General features: G+C 32.8%; 1 protein-coding gene across 3 annotated transcripts in view; it reads right to left on the bottom strand.

Moving 5' to 3' along the window:
- LOC149785773 (dynein axonemal intermediate chain 7-like) overlaps positions 1-15,255 on the bottom strand; it is a 124,349-nt gene that overhangs the window by 75,906 nt on the left and 33,188 nt on the right. For all 3 annotated transcript variants that reach the window (XM_089979675.1, XM_089979677.1, XM_089979676.1), the window contains exons 4-5: positions 2,843-2,947; positions 2,079-2,219 (exon numbers count right to left, since the gene is read on the bottom strand). In XM_089979675.1, the coding sequence (XP_089835801.1) occupies positions 2,079-2,219; positions 2,843-2,947 (246 nt within the window). The remainder of the gene's footprint in view (positions 1-2,078; positions 2,220-2,842; positions 2,948-15,255) is intronic.

Raw genomic sequence — 15,255 nt, 5'->3', positions numbered from 1 at the left:
CAGTTTGTGCCAATTTAAAAATACTGTAATATTTACTCTGACACTGAAAACCTGCAGTGTGTGCCAATTTAAAAATACTGCAATATTTACTCTGACACTGAAACCCATCAGAGTGTTTGCCAATTTAAAAATACTGCAATATTTACTCTGACACTGAAAACCTACAGTGTGTGCCAATTAAAAAATACTGCAATATTTACTCTGACACTGAGAACTTACAGTGTGTGTGCCAATTTAAAAAATACTGTAATATTTACTCTGACACTGACAATCTACAGTGTGTGTGCCAATTTAAAAAATACTGCAATATTTACTCTGACACTGAGAACCTACAGTGTGTGTGCCAATTTGAAAATACTTTAATATTTACTCTGACACTGAGAACCTACAGTGTGTGTGCCAATTTAAAAAATACTGTAATATTTACTCTGACACTGAGAATCTACAGTGTGTGTGCCAATTTGAAAATACTTTAATATCTGCTCTGACACTGAGAATCTACAGTGTGTGTGCCAATTTAAAAATACTGCAATATTTACTCTGACACTGAGAACCTACAGTGTGTGTGCCATTTTAAAAATACTGTAATATTTACTCTGACACTGAGAATCTAGAGTGTGTGTGCCAATTTAAAAATACTACAATATTTACTCTGACACTGAAAACCTACAGTGTGTGTGCCAATTTAAAAATACTGCAATATTTACTCTGACACTGAAAACCTAGTGTGTGTGCCAATTTAAAAATACTGCAATATTTACTCTGACACTGAGAATCTACAGTGTGTGTGCCAATTTAAAAATACTGCAATATTTACTCTGACACTGAGAACCTACAGTGTGTGTGCCAATTTAAAAATATTGTAATATTTACTCTGACACTGAGAACCTACAGTGTGTGTGCCAATTTAAAAAATACTGCAATATTTACTCTGACACTGAGAACCTACAGTGTGTGTGCCAATTTAAAAATATTGTAATATTTACTCTGACAATGAGAACCTACAGTGTTAGCCAATTTAAAAACACTGCAATATTTACTCAGTGTGTGCCAATTTGAAAATACTTTAATATTTACTCTGGCAATGAGAACCTACAGTGTGTGTGCCAATTTAAAAATACTGTAATATTTACTCTGACACTGAGAACCTACAGTGTGTGTACCAATATGAAAATATTTTAATATTTACTCTGACGCTGAGAACAGTGTGTGTGCCAATTTAAAAAATACTGTAATATTTACTCTGACACTGAGAATCTACAGTTTGTGTGCCAATTTAAAAATACTGCAATATTTACTCTGACACTGAGAACCTACAGTGTGTGTGCCAATTTAAAAATACTGCAATATTTACTCTGACACTGAGAACCTACAGTGTGTGTGCCAATTTAAAAAATACTGTAATATTTACTCTGACACTGAAAATATACAGTGTGTGTGTGCCAATTTAAAAATACTGCAATATTTACTCAGTGTGTGCTAATTTGAAAATACTTTAATATTTACTCTGACAATGAGAACCTAGTGTGTGCACCAATTTAAAAAATACTGTAATATTTACTCTGACACTGAGAATATACAGTGTGTGTGCCAATTTAAAAATACTGCAATATTTACTCTGACACTGAGAACCTACAGTGTGTGTGCCAATTTAAAAATACTGCAATATTTACTCTGACACTGAGAACCTACAGTGTGTGCCAATTTAAAAAATACTGTAATATTTACTCTGACACAGAGAACCTACAGTGTGTGTGCCAATTTAAAAATACTTTAATATTTACTCTGACATTGAAAACCTACAGTGTGTGTGCCAATTTAAAAATACTGCAATATTTATTCTGACACTGAGAATCAAGAGTGTATGCCAATTTAAAAAATACTGTAATATTTACTCTGACACTGAAAACCTACAGTGTGTATGCCAATTTAAAAATACTGTAATATTTACTCTGACACTGAAAACCTACAGTGTGTATGCCAATTTAAAAATGTTGTAATAAGAGAGTGATATAATGTATGTCCTCCATGTGCAAAAACAGAAAGTGATAATGAAATCAAAATGAAACAAAACTCACAGTCAGGTCTAGTACACTGTCCTTTAACACACTGTCTATATCATTACGGGTCATCTTCTCCAGCCTCAAGTTGATGTATGTATTGATCTCCCCTGGTATCGTTGGATCAGGAGAACCATCACATCTCATGTATCGTGCCCACTTAAATGAAACAACTATGTTTATACTGAATGAATAACTATTTCTCCCTCCACTCCAAAAAAAATCAATGCGTTTGATTATTCAATACTGTAAAATGCCAAATATCATTATCCATTGGAAGAAAATGATTTTGTTCAGAAAATTTATTTTTCAGATATTTTGATTTTATAATCAAATGGGAATCAAATTTTGAATGGTGGCTTTGGTGTGTGTCAATCTTAACAAACGATTCTAATAATTGGCATTTTATTGTTTAAACATGCATATCCCCCTAAAAGCAATATTAAACTGTAATTATGGCCATGTTCTATGTGGTTTCTTAATATACATGAATGCAAACAATCAGGATGCCTATTATTCATACATGTGGCAGAACAGAGAAGTCAGTTTAGGATAAATCGGGACCCAAAGCTTGGGTCACCATGTGAGTAATTTTGTCCATTTCTGTGAGAACTTTTGTGAGATTTCCAAATCAGGGAATATTATTTCAACTACATCTGAACATGAATAAGAAATATGTAGAATTTATGTTTAAAAGAAAACAATTCATTTTATGAAAAAAGTAAATAAACAGTTAGTACAGTTCATGCTGAAAGACGAAAATGAGCTGTCAAACACAAAACCTTGTAACATTTCCAGCGTCTCTCATGTTCATTTCCCAGGATTCTACTATTTGCCTCTATCAGCCCCATAAGAGCTGTCATTTCTGCAAACCGATTTTTCTTCTCCTACAATTAAAAAATTTACATTTAATCAATATTCAAACAATGTTTTCATAAAAGTAAATAAAAAATATAAATATAACAAGTACCAAATTCCATCTATAATAAATTTGATACTAGGCAAAAAGAATTGCTATTAAATGTTGGAACCAATATCTGATGATTAATGACTAGAACAATGTAAGAATCATGCATAGTGTACAAATAGCATCTGAAGCACAAGAGTTTGAGCTCAAGAGTTAAATGTCTCTCCAGAGTATTCTGGGAAAGATCAGATCACAATGATGTATGATTATTGTTATTATATATTCTTACCATTAAATTTCCTGGGTATTAGAATGTGAATTCGAGCAAAAAATTTGCTGATATTTTAGCATTTTCTATAAGATTTTTTTCCCACTTTTTCCACGTACATTAATCCAAATTCTAAAGAAAGTTATGAAGGGTTCACTTTTGGTGGATATCACTAAGTTACATACTGCATTGTGTAAGGACAGAACAATAACTTACGTACAACTACCAGCTATACTTGCTTATAAGTCAAGCCCAACCGCAAAAAAAAAATTACCCAGATCTAACATCGCATAAGGCATCAGCAAATCAGGATATATGTGTTTGTTCTACTTTTCACTCCTAACTACATACAACCAGATGTGCTGGTGCATCATGCAATGTCAGATTTTGGTCTGGGCGGTTTTGCAGATGGACTTGACTTTTTAGTAAGAATATAGGATATGTATGTAGGTACAGGACTTGATGGCACATCAGCACATTCTTGACTATGTAGTGCAGAGTAAGTTCAAGTATGCATACAAAACAAAGGCAAAGAAGGATAAAATCCTTACAGTACAGTACAAGTCAAATTTATGATATAAACTGCAATCTGTATACAGTCTAAAGCCTCCTCTGCTGGAACATAGAATGCATCCTAGGGCAAAAAGGTCGTCTCCATTAGTCATGTCTTACTAAATGCAGGAGCAGATATCAGGCCTATTCTGTATCCCCAAGCCTGCAGTGGAGATAACTTAAAGGATTCTTATTTCATTTATCTATTGGTTCCTCAAGGACTCACAGTACTAATTCAGTTCCCATAGTAAACCTATGCAAACACCATGATATTAAAATTTCAATAACTTAAAATTTTTGAGTACTCATGATCAAACCTATATTTATCAGTATAGATGAAACCTGGATGTTAGCTTCTGTGTAGAAGAAAGGATATGAGCCGCTGCATTTTCTGGACCTGCATGTGTTTGAAACATGTGCTTTCAACTACGCACCAAAGAGTCAGGTGCTAATTTTAGTAATGAGTGTTCCAAACTCAAGACTGTTAAAGGACTGAAATTTCATCAATAAAACAATGTCTCTATTTTTTTCTTCTTCTTACAACTAGGATAAGCTCTCAAAAGATTCTTTTTCCTAACACATACCTTACATTATTAACCAATCCTGGTCAGCTAAACCCATATATGCTCTATATTATGTTTACCCATTTCCAGGCTGGTTCCCATTTTTCCATACCATTAGTACCGTGTGTCCTTAAGCAATACTCAAGCTACAACTTATTAAGTATGAAAACATAAGAAAGGCATGGTCATTAAGTTTTAACAGGATATCAGTTATCATTTACAATAAACATCAAAACATATAGGTAATAAACAAATGTAGCATAAGAATTTTATTCTGTGAAAAATCAAACTCAGTAAGACAGAGATTACCTGAAATTCTTTGAGATTATCATTTATTTATTACATGAATTATAAATCTACTAAAATAGTTTTTCTCCTGCCCATGGAAATCCAAGCACACAAGTTGGGTATGGCTGATGTAACAAAATAGCTAGCATCAAACCTGCTTCAAACTGCCTGTTTATGTAAGCATGAAAAAATGCAAAACTACCAAGGCGGCACTGCAATTTGAGAAACTGTGAATTAACTAGTTATCCAGGGCTATCAATTTTCCTGTACTACCATTTTTGTCTGATTTCATGGATGCTGCAAATCGCAAACTTAAAGACCCCAAAAGTAATCATCCTTCCAGAGAAACAATTATGGATTCCTTCCCCAATGAAATATAACTACAAACAAAAATCACCCTTCCATAGAAACAATAATGACTCTTTCTCCAATTAATAAAATTACCAACAAAAATGAGCCTTTTATAGAAGCAATAGGACTCCTTCCCCAATTAAATGTATTACCAAAAGAAACTACCCTTCTATAAAAACAATAGGACTCCTTCCCCAATAAAATACCAACAAAAATTACCCTTCTATAGAAACAATAAGACTCATTACCAACCAAATATAATTACCAACAAAACTGATCTGTCTACAGAAACAATAGAACTCCTTCTGCAATCGAATATAACTACCAAAAAAAATAATACTATAGAAAAAATAGGACTCCTTCCCTAATCAAATTTAGATACCAACATAAATTACCCTTCTGTAGAAACAACTGGACTCCATCCCCAAATAAATGCAACTACCAAAAAAAATGATACTTCTATAGAAAAAATAGTGCTCCTCCCCCTATCAAATTATAGTTACCAACAAAAATTGAACCTTCTTTAGAAACAACAGGACTCCAACCCCAATCAAATATAACTATCAAAAATAATGATCCCTCTACATAAACGATAGAACTCCTTCCCCAATCAAATATAACTATCAACAAAAATTATCCTTCTATAGACAAAATGGAACTCCTTCCCCAATCAAATTTAACTACAAAGAAAATGTTAATTTTTTTACAACCAGAAAATGGACAGTCATACAAATAAATGATTTCACAGTAACCAGATATAGCTATAAACAAGTTTAATTTAACAAATCTATTTTCCAAAGCATAAACCTGTAAAGCCTATTATAAGCATGATCATACACAAAAACAGTGCTGTACATTATCTCATACTTGACTGGGGAAGGAGTCCTAATAGTGTCTGAAGACAATCTGTACTAGAATTAAAATAGTGTCTACTCCCATTTATCTGACAAAGCCCATTCTACTAAAAGTCCTTAGATATGCATAAACAAATTGTACATAAAGGCAGCACTCACTGTTTGACACCTGTGCTGTTTACTTATCACTAATCATGCTTAATTACATGAGACAACTGTTAATCTCTTTGACCATTATGTTAGGAGCATTTGTCAGCATTTATTATTGTCACCTAGAGGCATATCAAATCAGCTCACCTGATATCAGAATGTTGGAACAATTATGCTAAGATCAATTCATGTAAGATAAATAAATTTATAAACTTAATTTCATGGCCGCAAATTGCAAACTTTATATATATATATATATATATATATATATATATATATATATATATATATATATATATATATATATATATATATATATATATATATATATATATATATATATATATATATATATAATCATAGAGGAAGGATACAGAAATTTGAATTTGTACTCTATTGAGATTTGAACCTGGCTTATGAGTCTGTAACCCACACACCTAGGTTAGAATGTCAGCAAAGTACAAATGAAAAATTCTTTAACAAGTATGATATTCTTTTTCTATATTTAAAAATTCACTTCATTTTATTACATACCTTCTGGCTGGATCCAGGTAATGTATAAAGCATTTTGTATCCAGATGGAGCCATCGGGGTCTGAATACTAATATTCAACAAATTTTCATAGTATAAACATGACTGTCAGTTAAATGGAGGTCAGATAAGGTCAGGCAGACTGTATACAAGGATAAGCAAAGTTACTTTGTAGCTATGAAGTAAGACAAGGAAACTACATATTTTCTCTGGATATTACAAAACCAAAAATTAAGAATTTTTGTTTATTTATTTTTTCATAGATCTGGATATGAAAAACTTTCAGAGATCAGGACAGCAGAGAAATCAGTATTCCTAATTTTGAATATGATCAAGCATAACTTTGCCCAGTCCTACTGCCCATAAACACACGGTGAAGTTGCTACTATTTAGGGTAAGTTTTACTAAAACAAATCTATTATGGATTTCAGCAACTGCAAAACATTTCAGAGCTCCTTGTAGCCAAGCAATATAAATTCAATTCAAACAATATTCCAAGGAATGATGAAAACACAAAAAAATGATCCCAAATAGTCATTAATTGTTTATGAATGTGAAGAAATGGTAACTACAGATGATGTGACACACAAAGTAAAATTCAAAACTTCTATCTATCAGATTTACTTTTAACAAGATAACAAGATATATAAAATTAAAGAAATTTTAATACTGACGTGCACTGAGAGACTGTCACTTATTTTGCACATGCAAAAAGAATAAAATACTTCCTAGTTACCAGTTAATCAAGAAGTTAAAAGTCAAGGCCATAGAGGTCAAGGGTAATAGACATGACAAATGTCACAGAGAGACAAAGTTGTATTCATAAATAAACGCATTAAAGGTTCTTTATCTTTATTTTTGGGATCTGAGTACAATATTCATATAATGAATTCTGAAGAAGAAACTGAGAACACTTAAACAAAATATTTCTTTCCCTTTCAATCAAAACATTTCCTTTTCCAAAATTTAAAACAAATATCATTAGAGGGATTAAAGTCAGAATAAAATATTGAAGCATTAAGTGACAATTTCCATAATAGTAATGCAATATAAACATGTTTACATTTTTGTTGTACTTTTTTCAAATGTGCAATGAAAAAAATTGTCAAATACTCAAATGCTCTTTGTTCAACAATGAATGCGTTGCCTGTATCTTGTTTAGACTTATATGTATACAAATACAAAATGAGGTAATACTGGCATAATTTACTGCAGGTGTGATTTCAACAGCACTACAGCTATAATTTTCAAGTATTCACCAGTAAGTTCAAACTGCAGTTTAAATCCTGCCTCAAGGAATTTGAAATAAAATTTGAACTATGTTTTATTCTCATAACTAGGAAAAAACATGTCCTATCAGCTCATGTTCTACCCATCACCAGTAAAGGCTGTAATGTTGAGGGTCAGTAGGGGTGTGGTAACCTAGATTCTACTCAACCATGCCAATAAAAATTGTAACCAATCTTTTTTGCATTGTATAATAATGTAATGTCTCTGGTATTCTTACCAGGATAATGTATATGAAAGAATGAATAAAAAAGAAAATACAGTAGTCCCTCATTATGATGCTGTTCAGGAGAGTCCTAAAAGTGTACAGTGATATATGATAGGTTGTCTTATAAGGAATCTTAAAAGTATAGAGTGATACATGACCGGTTGTCTTACATAAAGTCTTAAAAGCATACAGAAATATATGACAGGTTGTCTTTAAAAAAAGCCCTAAAAGTGTATAGTGATACATGACAGGTTGTCTTAATAAGAAGTCCTAAAAGTATAGAGTGATTTATGACTGGTTGTCTTATAAAAAGTCTTAAAAGTATACAGAGATTTATGACTGGTTGTACTAAAAGAAGTCCTAAAAGTGTATAGTGATACGTGACAGGTTGTCTTATAAGGTTGTCTTATAAGGATTCCTAAAAGCGTACAGAGAAATATAACACATTGTCTTATATGTCCTAAAAGTATACTGTGATATGTGACAGGTTGTCTTATAAGGAGTCCTAAAAGTGTACAGATATAAGACAGGCTGATTTATAAGAGGTCTTAAAAGTCTACAGTGATACATGACAGACTGACTTTTAAGAAATCCTAAAACATGTACAGTAACATATGTTAGGTTGTCTTATAAGAAGTACTAAAAGTGTACAGTGACATATGACAGGTTGTCTTAAAAGAAGCCCTAAAAGTGTACAGTGATATATGACATGTTGACTTATAAGGAGTCCTAAAAGTGTACAGTGACATATGACAGGTTGACTTATAATGAGTCCTAAAAATGTACAGTGATACTAGTATATGACAGGTTGACTTATAAAAAGTCATAAAACTAAAATTATATTTGACAGGTTGTCTTACAAGGAGTCCTGAAAGTGTAGATATAAATGACAGATTGTCTTACAAGTCCTAAAAGTGTACAGTGACATGTGACAGGTTGTTGTATAAGAAATCCTAAAAGTGTGCAGTGATATATTAAATTTTGTCTTATAAGGATGTACATTGTATGGAAAAATATAATTAAACTAGTATAACTGTAGTCAGTGAGAAAAATGCATTGAGCTTGAAATTTAGCATGCAACTCCTAAATCTATATCACTAGCCAGCTTCCCAAGTCAGTCATAATATCAGACCATACTGATTATAATGTGCTAAAAAAATACAATCTTAAAGTATTAAATGTATACACTGAACTGTTGACAATCAAATTAAATCAAAACTTGTACTAATGCTGCATTTATATAGAGTGCATATTGTTTTGTAAAAAGTCTTAGATCCAACTAATTTTGAAATGGCTAATGAGATGTGGATTTATTGCAATATTGATTAGATATGGTTTCAGTATTGCAAGATCAATAACTATTTGCTTAACTTAAAAAATTATACAAAGATAACCTCAGTCAATGCACTTTTTACATTTTCATCAATCATTTTAGAGTGTTTTCTATTGCATAACAAAGTCAAATGATTCTTTTCATCTAACTGGGTAAAGCACACACACACCTACAACTACATTACTAGAAGGAAAGTTTAGTGACTCGTTAATTTTACTGGACAAAGCACACACAACTCCAACTATGTCAGAAAGGATTCATGTAAAAAAAAAAAAAAACATACAAAATTTACTTCAAGACTATGAAACTTTTTCATTATAATGATTGAACAGTAAGCTGATAACACACAAAAGTAAGCCTATAACATGTAACAATTACCTCATATCTTTATATAGTTTTTCCTGATGGTTTTAATTCATTGATGTCTAGAATTACAAGTGTTACGATAGCTACAGATGAAATGATGGCCTAAATCCAAGCCTGGAGTACAGCAAATCAACAACTGTCATGTCAGAATTTGTTGGCTTTTCTTAATGTAGTTTTTGGGGGGGGATAAAACTAAGTTTAATTATGTTAAACTTACTGTTATTACAGCAATGCTATATCTTTTCCCTGTGCTGGTCCCAGGATATTATTCTCTTCTCCAATAAGTAATTGGATGTGTAGAATTAAAACAATTTATTACAGTCGGATAAGAGTCTAATCTTAGTCCACTTTCAACAATAAGAATATCTTCCTACTTTGACTTTAACTGGACTGAGACTGAAGGTCTTCAGAGCTGGCAGGGAAGAAGGAATTATGCAGGCAAGTATTACATAATTACAATTAGTTTTACCCCCACCCCCCATAAAACTACATTTTAATAGCAGTAATACATTACCTGCAATTATTGCACTGGTGAATTTGCCAACCTGGTGGCAGGCTGATGGCCTAAGATAAGCAGTGAAATGAACTTATCATTGTTGTCAGCAGGATGTCTAACTGCCAGCTGGAGGATGGCTTGTCAACTTGTTGGGCTGACACAAATCTACCCAAAGCGTAAAATAGTCACTGTGGTGCACCAGTGATTGAAGGTAAACTGACAAGAAGGTGGAGTGAAAATACCAGAAGGCACTTTCATGACACCATCCAGAGAGATATGATTCAAAAAGGACAAAGATGCAGTAATAGTCCTGACCTCATGGGCTTTGATTTTCCATGAAGAGAGATCTGCCTCATTCAGAGATTGACAAGATCTTTAATAATCTAAACAATCTACCCTGAGATAGTGGCTGCTGAAATATTAAAAGCACCTTTTAAAGGAAGAAAACGATGATTAAGACCCTTTCTTTTATCCCTTGATTTAGCTAGATACAACCCTAAAGCACACACTGGGCAAAGGAGTGGATCTGATAATCTCAAGCACAAGCCAGATAAAAATGAGACAGGATTTCAGTAGGGACAGGAGCAACAAGAGGCAGCTAATTCTTGGGTTTTGGGTATAAACCTCAGTTAGCAAAGGAAAGAACAAATAATATTTGCCACTGAAATATAAACAACCCTTTTCCACTGATAAATCATAAAATGCACCCCTTCTCCTTGCTAATGCTAAAGAGAGGAGACAGAACATTTTATGGGTAAGATTCTCAAAGGAAGCTTCACTTAATGGTTTTTAAGGAGGTTTAGATCAAAGAAGCGGTTCCACTTAATCATTAATGACTGAAGGATCAGTCTTTGGAATTCAAAGTACCTGATCAGTTCTAAACAATGTGGGCGCAATGCAATGGTGAAGCCCATAGAGAACTTAAAAGTGTTGGCAAGGGCTGCTCTGTAGTTCTTAACGGTGATAAAAAGAGAATAAAATCTGCAGTTAAAGGAGAACATAGAAGATCAGCATACTTTCTATTGCACCAGGTACATAAAATTCTCCATTTGGCATCATAACCCTTGGTAGTCAATTGCCTTCTAGCCTGAGTAATGCATTTGGTAACCTTCCTCAAAAACTAGTCTGGGTGGATTGATAATTTTATATCAGCCAATCGTGAATTAAGGTAAAGAATTGTTGGGCTGCTGTGTATATGAGGTGCCCTATGTGTTGAAACAGTAGATAACTCATCATAGAATCTTGATACTGGGAAATGAAGTAGCAACCTCCATGGCTGAGCCAGGAGATTTACCATGCACTGGAAATTGGCATCACTGAAATAAGCAACACCCATAAAAACGGAAAAGCAATACCCACAGATGACTTCCATGCACCAGGAAGCAATGTAGCCCCTTCTTTGGAATGGAAGGAGTCTTTGAAGAGAGAAAACGATGAGGCATGAACCTTCTTCCTGGTCCTATGGGCCCTGTGACTTTCTAATACATCTCAAAACCTCAAGTCACAAACAACAAATGGGGCAACAGTCTGTGTATACACATGCTGTGCATGCAAAACAGGTGGTGTGAATGCCCCACTTCCTTTTTATATTCCCATTTTTGCCAATGCCTTAAGGCATTAATAAATGCATAAAGAAAATATATAAACACAACAATAAATTGGAACAACAAAAAAGTAGACAAATTCTTATCCTGACACTAGTTACTATTAGAGAGGATGATATACAAAAAGCACTGCTTTGCTAGTGGTGTATTAAAAAACCTCAATGAAACTGGGCAACAGATACACAAAAATAAACCAATGACTGGGGAGAAAATAACTACCAACTTACAATACAGAAAAGCATATGATTGACAGTAGAAATGCCAAAAGATGCCTAAATAGACAAAGTGTTGTGTCAGTGGTCAAGAGACCCATGAATAAATTCATAAAGTCACAGGAAAAGAAGGAAAATATTCTGATTCTAAGAAGTGGACAAAGGTATCAGGCTAGGATTATGTTTTTCATTTGAGACCTCCAATTATTCATTGGAGGAGAGAATAATGACCATGGAATGGGAACTGGACTGGGGAAAACTACAGCTATGCAATAATAGCATGTAATGTCTTACTGCTACTAAAATAAACTTTTAATATGAAATCGGTTTTTGTACATACAAAAAACCAACAAGAAAAATACTGAAGTCTCATAAAATATGCATAAAAGATGCAGATTTTTGCATTATTATTCCAGTCAACATATAATGGAATCCAAGAAAATACTATGTTATATCAGCTATCATGTTATACTGATGTGCTTTATAATGGAATCCATGACAATACTGTGTTATATCAGGGATCATGTTAGACTGAGGTCCTTAAAATGGAATCATGAAAATGTGTCTTATATTAGGGATCATCTTATATTGAGGTGCTTTATAATTTAATCCATGACAATACCTGCATTATATCAGGGATAATGTTATAATGAGGTGTTTTGATGGAATCCATGACAATACCTGTGTTATATCAGACATCATGTTATACTGAGGTGTTCTATAATGAGAGGCTGTAGTAATATTACTTTATTTATAGAAAATCACTCAATCTGTACAAGACAATTCTAAAACTTAATTGACATATGTATCCTATTTCCCATGCATAAGGCTCATTTAAGTTCAAACAACACAGACCAAGGTCTATCATTACATAAATATGCCAGTAGATCATGGTCTTCAGTTAATTCACTTGAAGTCTTAAGTCTCCAAACACAATCTGCTGTCAGATCTGGATCTATGTTATTTGCACTTGGGTATGTGTTGCAAATGAGAAAATGTGATAGTTTTAAACCAACAAATCCTAAAATGTACATGTAATGCAAAACCTGCTTTAGAATACTGATTCATTTTACTACAGTCTAATCTTGTTAACACAATTCAAAACAAATAATTCCAATAAAAAAACCATCTGCTTAACCCAGAGTATTTCTGGTGGAGGCTTTTAAATGCAGAGCATTAACCCAAAAGTCTCATGGAAACTCTTTTTAAGACATTGTATGCGAGAAATAGTTAAATTAAAAAAGTTAAATTGGCAAGACCTTACAGTGTATATTGATAATAATACTTTTTTATTCACAAAAGTACCAGTACTAAAACAAAAACGAAAAACTTGTTCACAAAACTGAATTATGAATTTATGAAAGATTTAAAGAAGAACAATACAATCCTTCACCAATATATCTAATAAATTTTGACTATGCTTTTGGAAATTTTAATTCCTTCTACCATCACACCAAATATGTGTGTGTGTGTGTGTGTGTGTGTGTGTGTGTGTGTCTTTACCATTGTTTTACCATCTAACAATCTAGACCCAGATCTACTATTATATTATGTAATGTTCTGGCAGATTAGGATCCATGCTATTCACATGGTGAACAGCTGAGACCTGGCTGCAGTCACCAAAACTGTCTGACACAAAAAGTAGAACTCTTTCATCAATATCCAATTATTATGATATTATATGAATCTACCCAAAGAGTGGATAGCACAAACAAAATTATGTCATAATCTTCAAGTTTCAATCACAACATACATGCCAAATTTTAATGAAATATATATATGATATGTCATTTTGAGCATGAACTCAACATCTATGATGCAGCCTGATCTGCCGGCACAGTGTGTTTGTTTCTACACTGTTTGTAGTTGGGACTATGGGGCCTGATCTGGCAGCACAATCTGTGTTATGTTCTACATTGTAATTGAGACTGTAGGACCTGATCTGACAGCACAGTATGTGTTATGTTCTATACTGCCTGTAATTGGGACTATGGGGCCTGATCTTGCAGTACAATATGTGATAAATTCTACACTATTTACAACTGGGATGTGTTATGCATGAGTAAATACAGCATGAGTGACATTGGTCTGAGTATAATATGCAAACATTGTGACGTTTCTCTGGTTAGTATGCCAGACTAATGACAAAAAGTGTGGGTTTGAATCCTGCCACAAGATCAGTTTGGATTAGCTGCTCTGGTACAGTTCCTAGTAAAGACCTTGCTCCAATTTCCTTAGAACTAAATAACATACTTATGTTGCCGAGCAGTAAAACACCCCAATAAACCTGAAATCAATGAAACCACGGCAACCTTCACCATCGTGCTTTATTATTAAGATGATGCAACATTACTTTACAATTTTCACCTGCAGCCCAATGAATGGAAGGTAAATTCACTGATACCAGTCATGAAATAGTTGGGTGATTTTGTAGCTAAAAGTTTACTTACTGTGTTAACCTAAATCAAAGAAAATTTCAAACATTAATTGTGAAATTAAAAATGACTGCAAAAATAATAAAGCATCAACTAATGTAAAAAAAATTATATTTTTTCTGAGCATTTTATTTGGGCAATTTGGAATTGTAGTCTTTTTGAAGACTAAGGACAAATTAATACAATGCCATGCTGTGAAAATACAACCAACTGGTCTGATTGATCTGTTTCTTTTCTGTTATTATTTCGGATGAAAAGATGTGGACAGGATTTTATGTGCTCTGCTATTTCAATTTTAAAAAAATATTACACAAAGAAACCACTTGTACAACATAATAAAGTGCAAGATTTTTCTTTTTTTAACATATTTAAATTTTTTTGTATTGGTTCATTTTAAAAAATGAGTTCACTGCTGGGTCGCATTGCAGAAACAAAATGGAATGGTCTCTTTGGAATTAATTTTTGTTTTATTTTTTAAAAACCAGTCTTCAGGTACATGCAATTTGCTAAATTATACATGAAAATTCATTTATGTTCTTACCATATTTTCTGAACATTCAATCAATAAATTTTAACAACTAACACTATAAGTTAATTTCTTCTAGTCTATTCAAAATATTTTCAAAAAAAGATTTTGAATTTTTGTGAGAAAATACATTTTAAAAAGCAATGCTAAGTTTGTATCAAGAGGGAAGCAATAGCAGAAGAAACTAAGAGTCAAATAAAACTGTATAAAAAACTCATGTTTTGCCATTTCAACTTTTCTTTCCTTTTCTTCAAAATACTGCAG

The sequence above is a fragment of the Sinohyriopsis cumingii genome, chromosome 13 (genome assembly GCF_028554795.1).
Source record: "Sinohyriopsis cumingii isolate HCF-2022 chromosome 13, ASM2855479v2, whole genome shotgun sequence".
Taxonomy (NCBI): domain Eukaryota; kingdom Metazoa; phylum Mollusca; class Bivalvia; order Unionida; family Unionidae; genus Sinohyriopsis; species Sinohyriopsis cumingii.
This window is presented reverse-complemented; position numbering and strand designations above follow the sequence as displayed.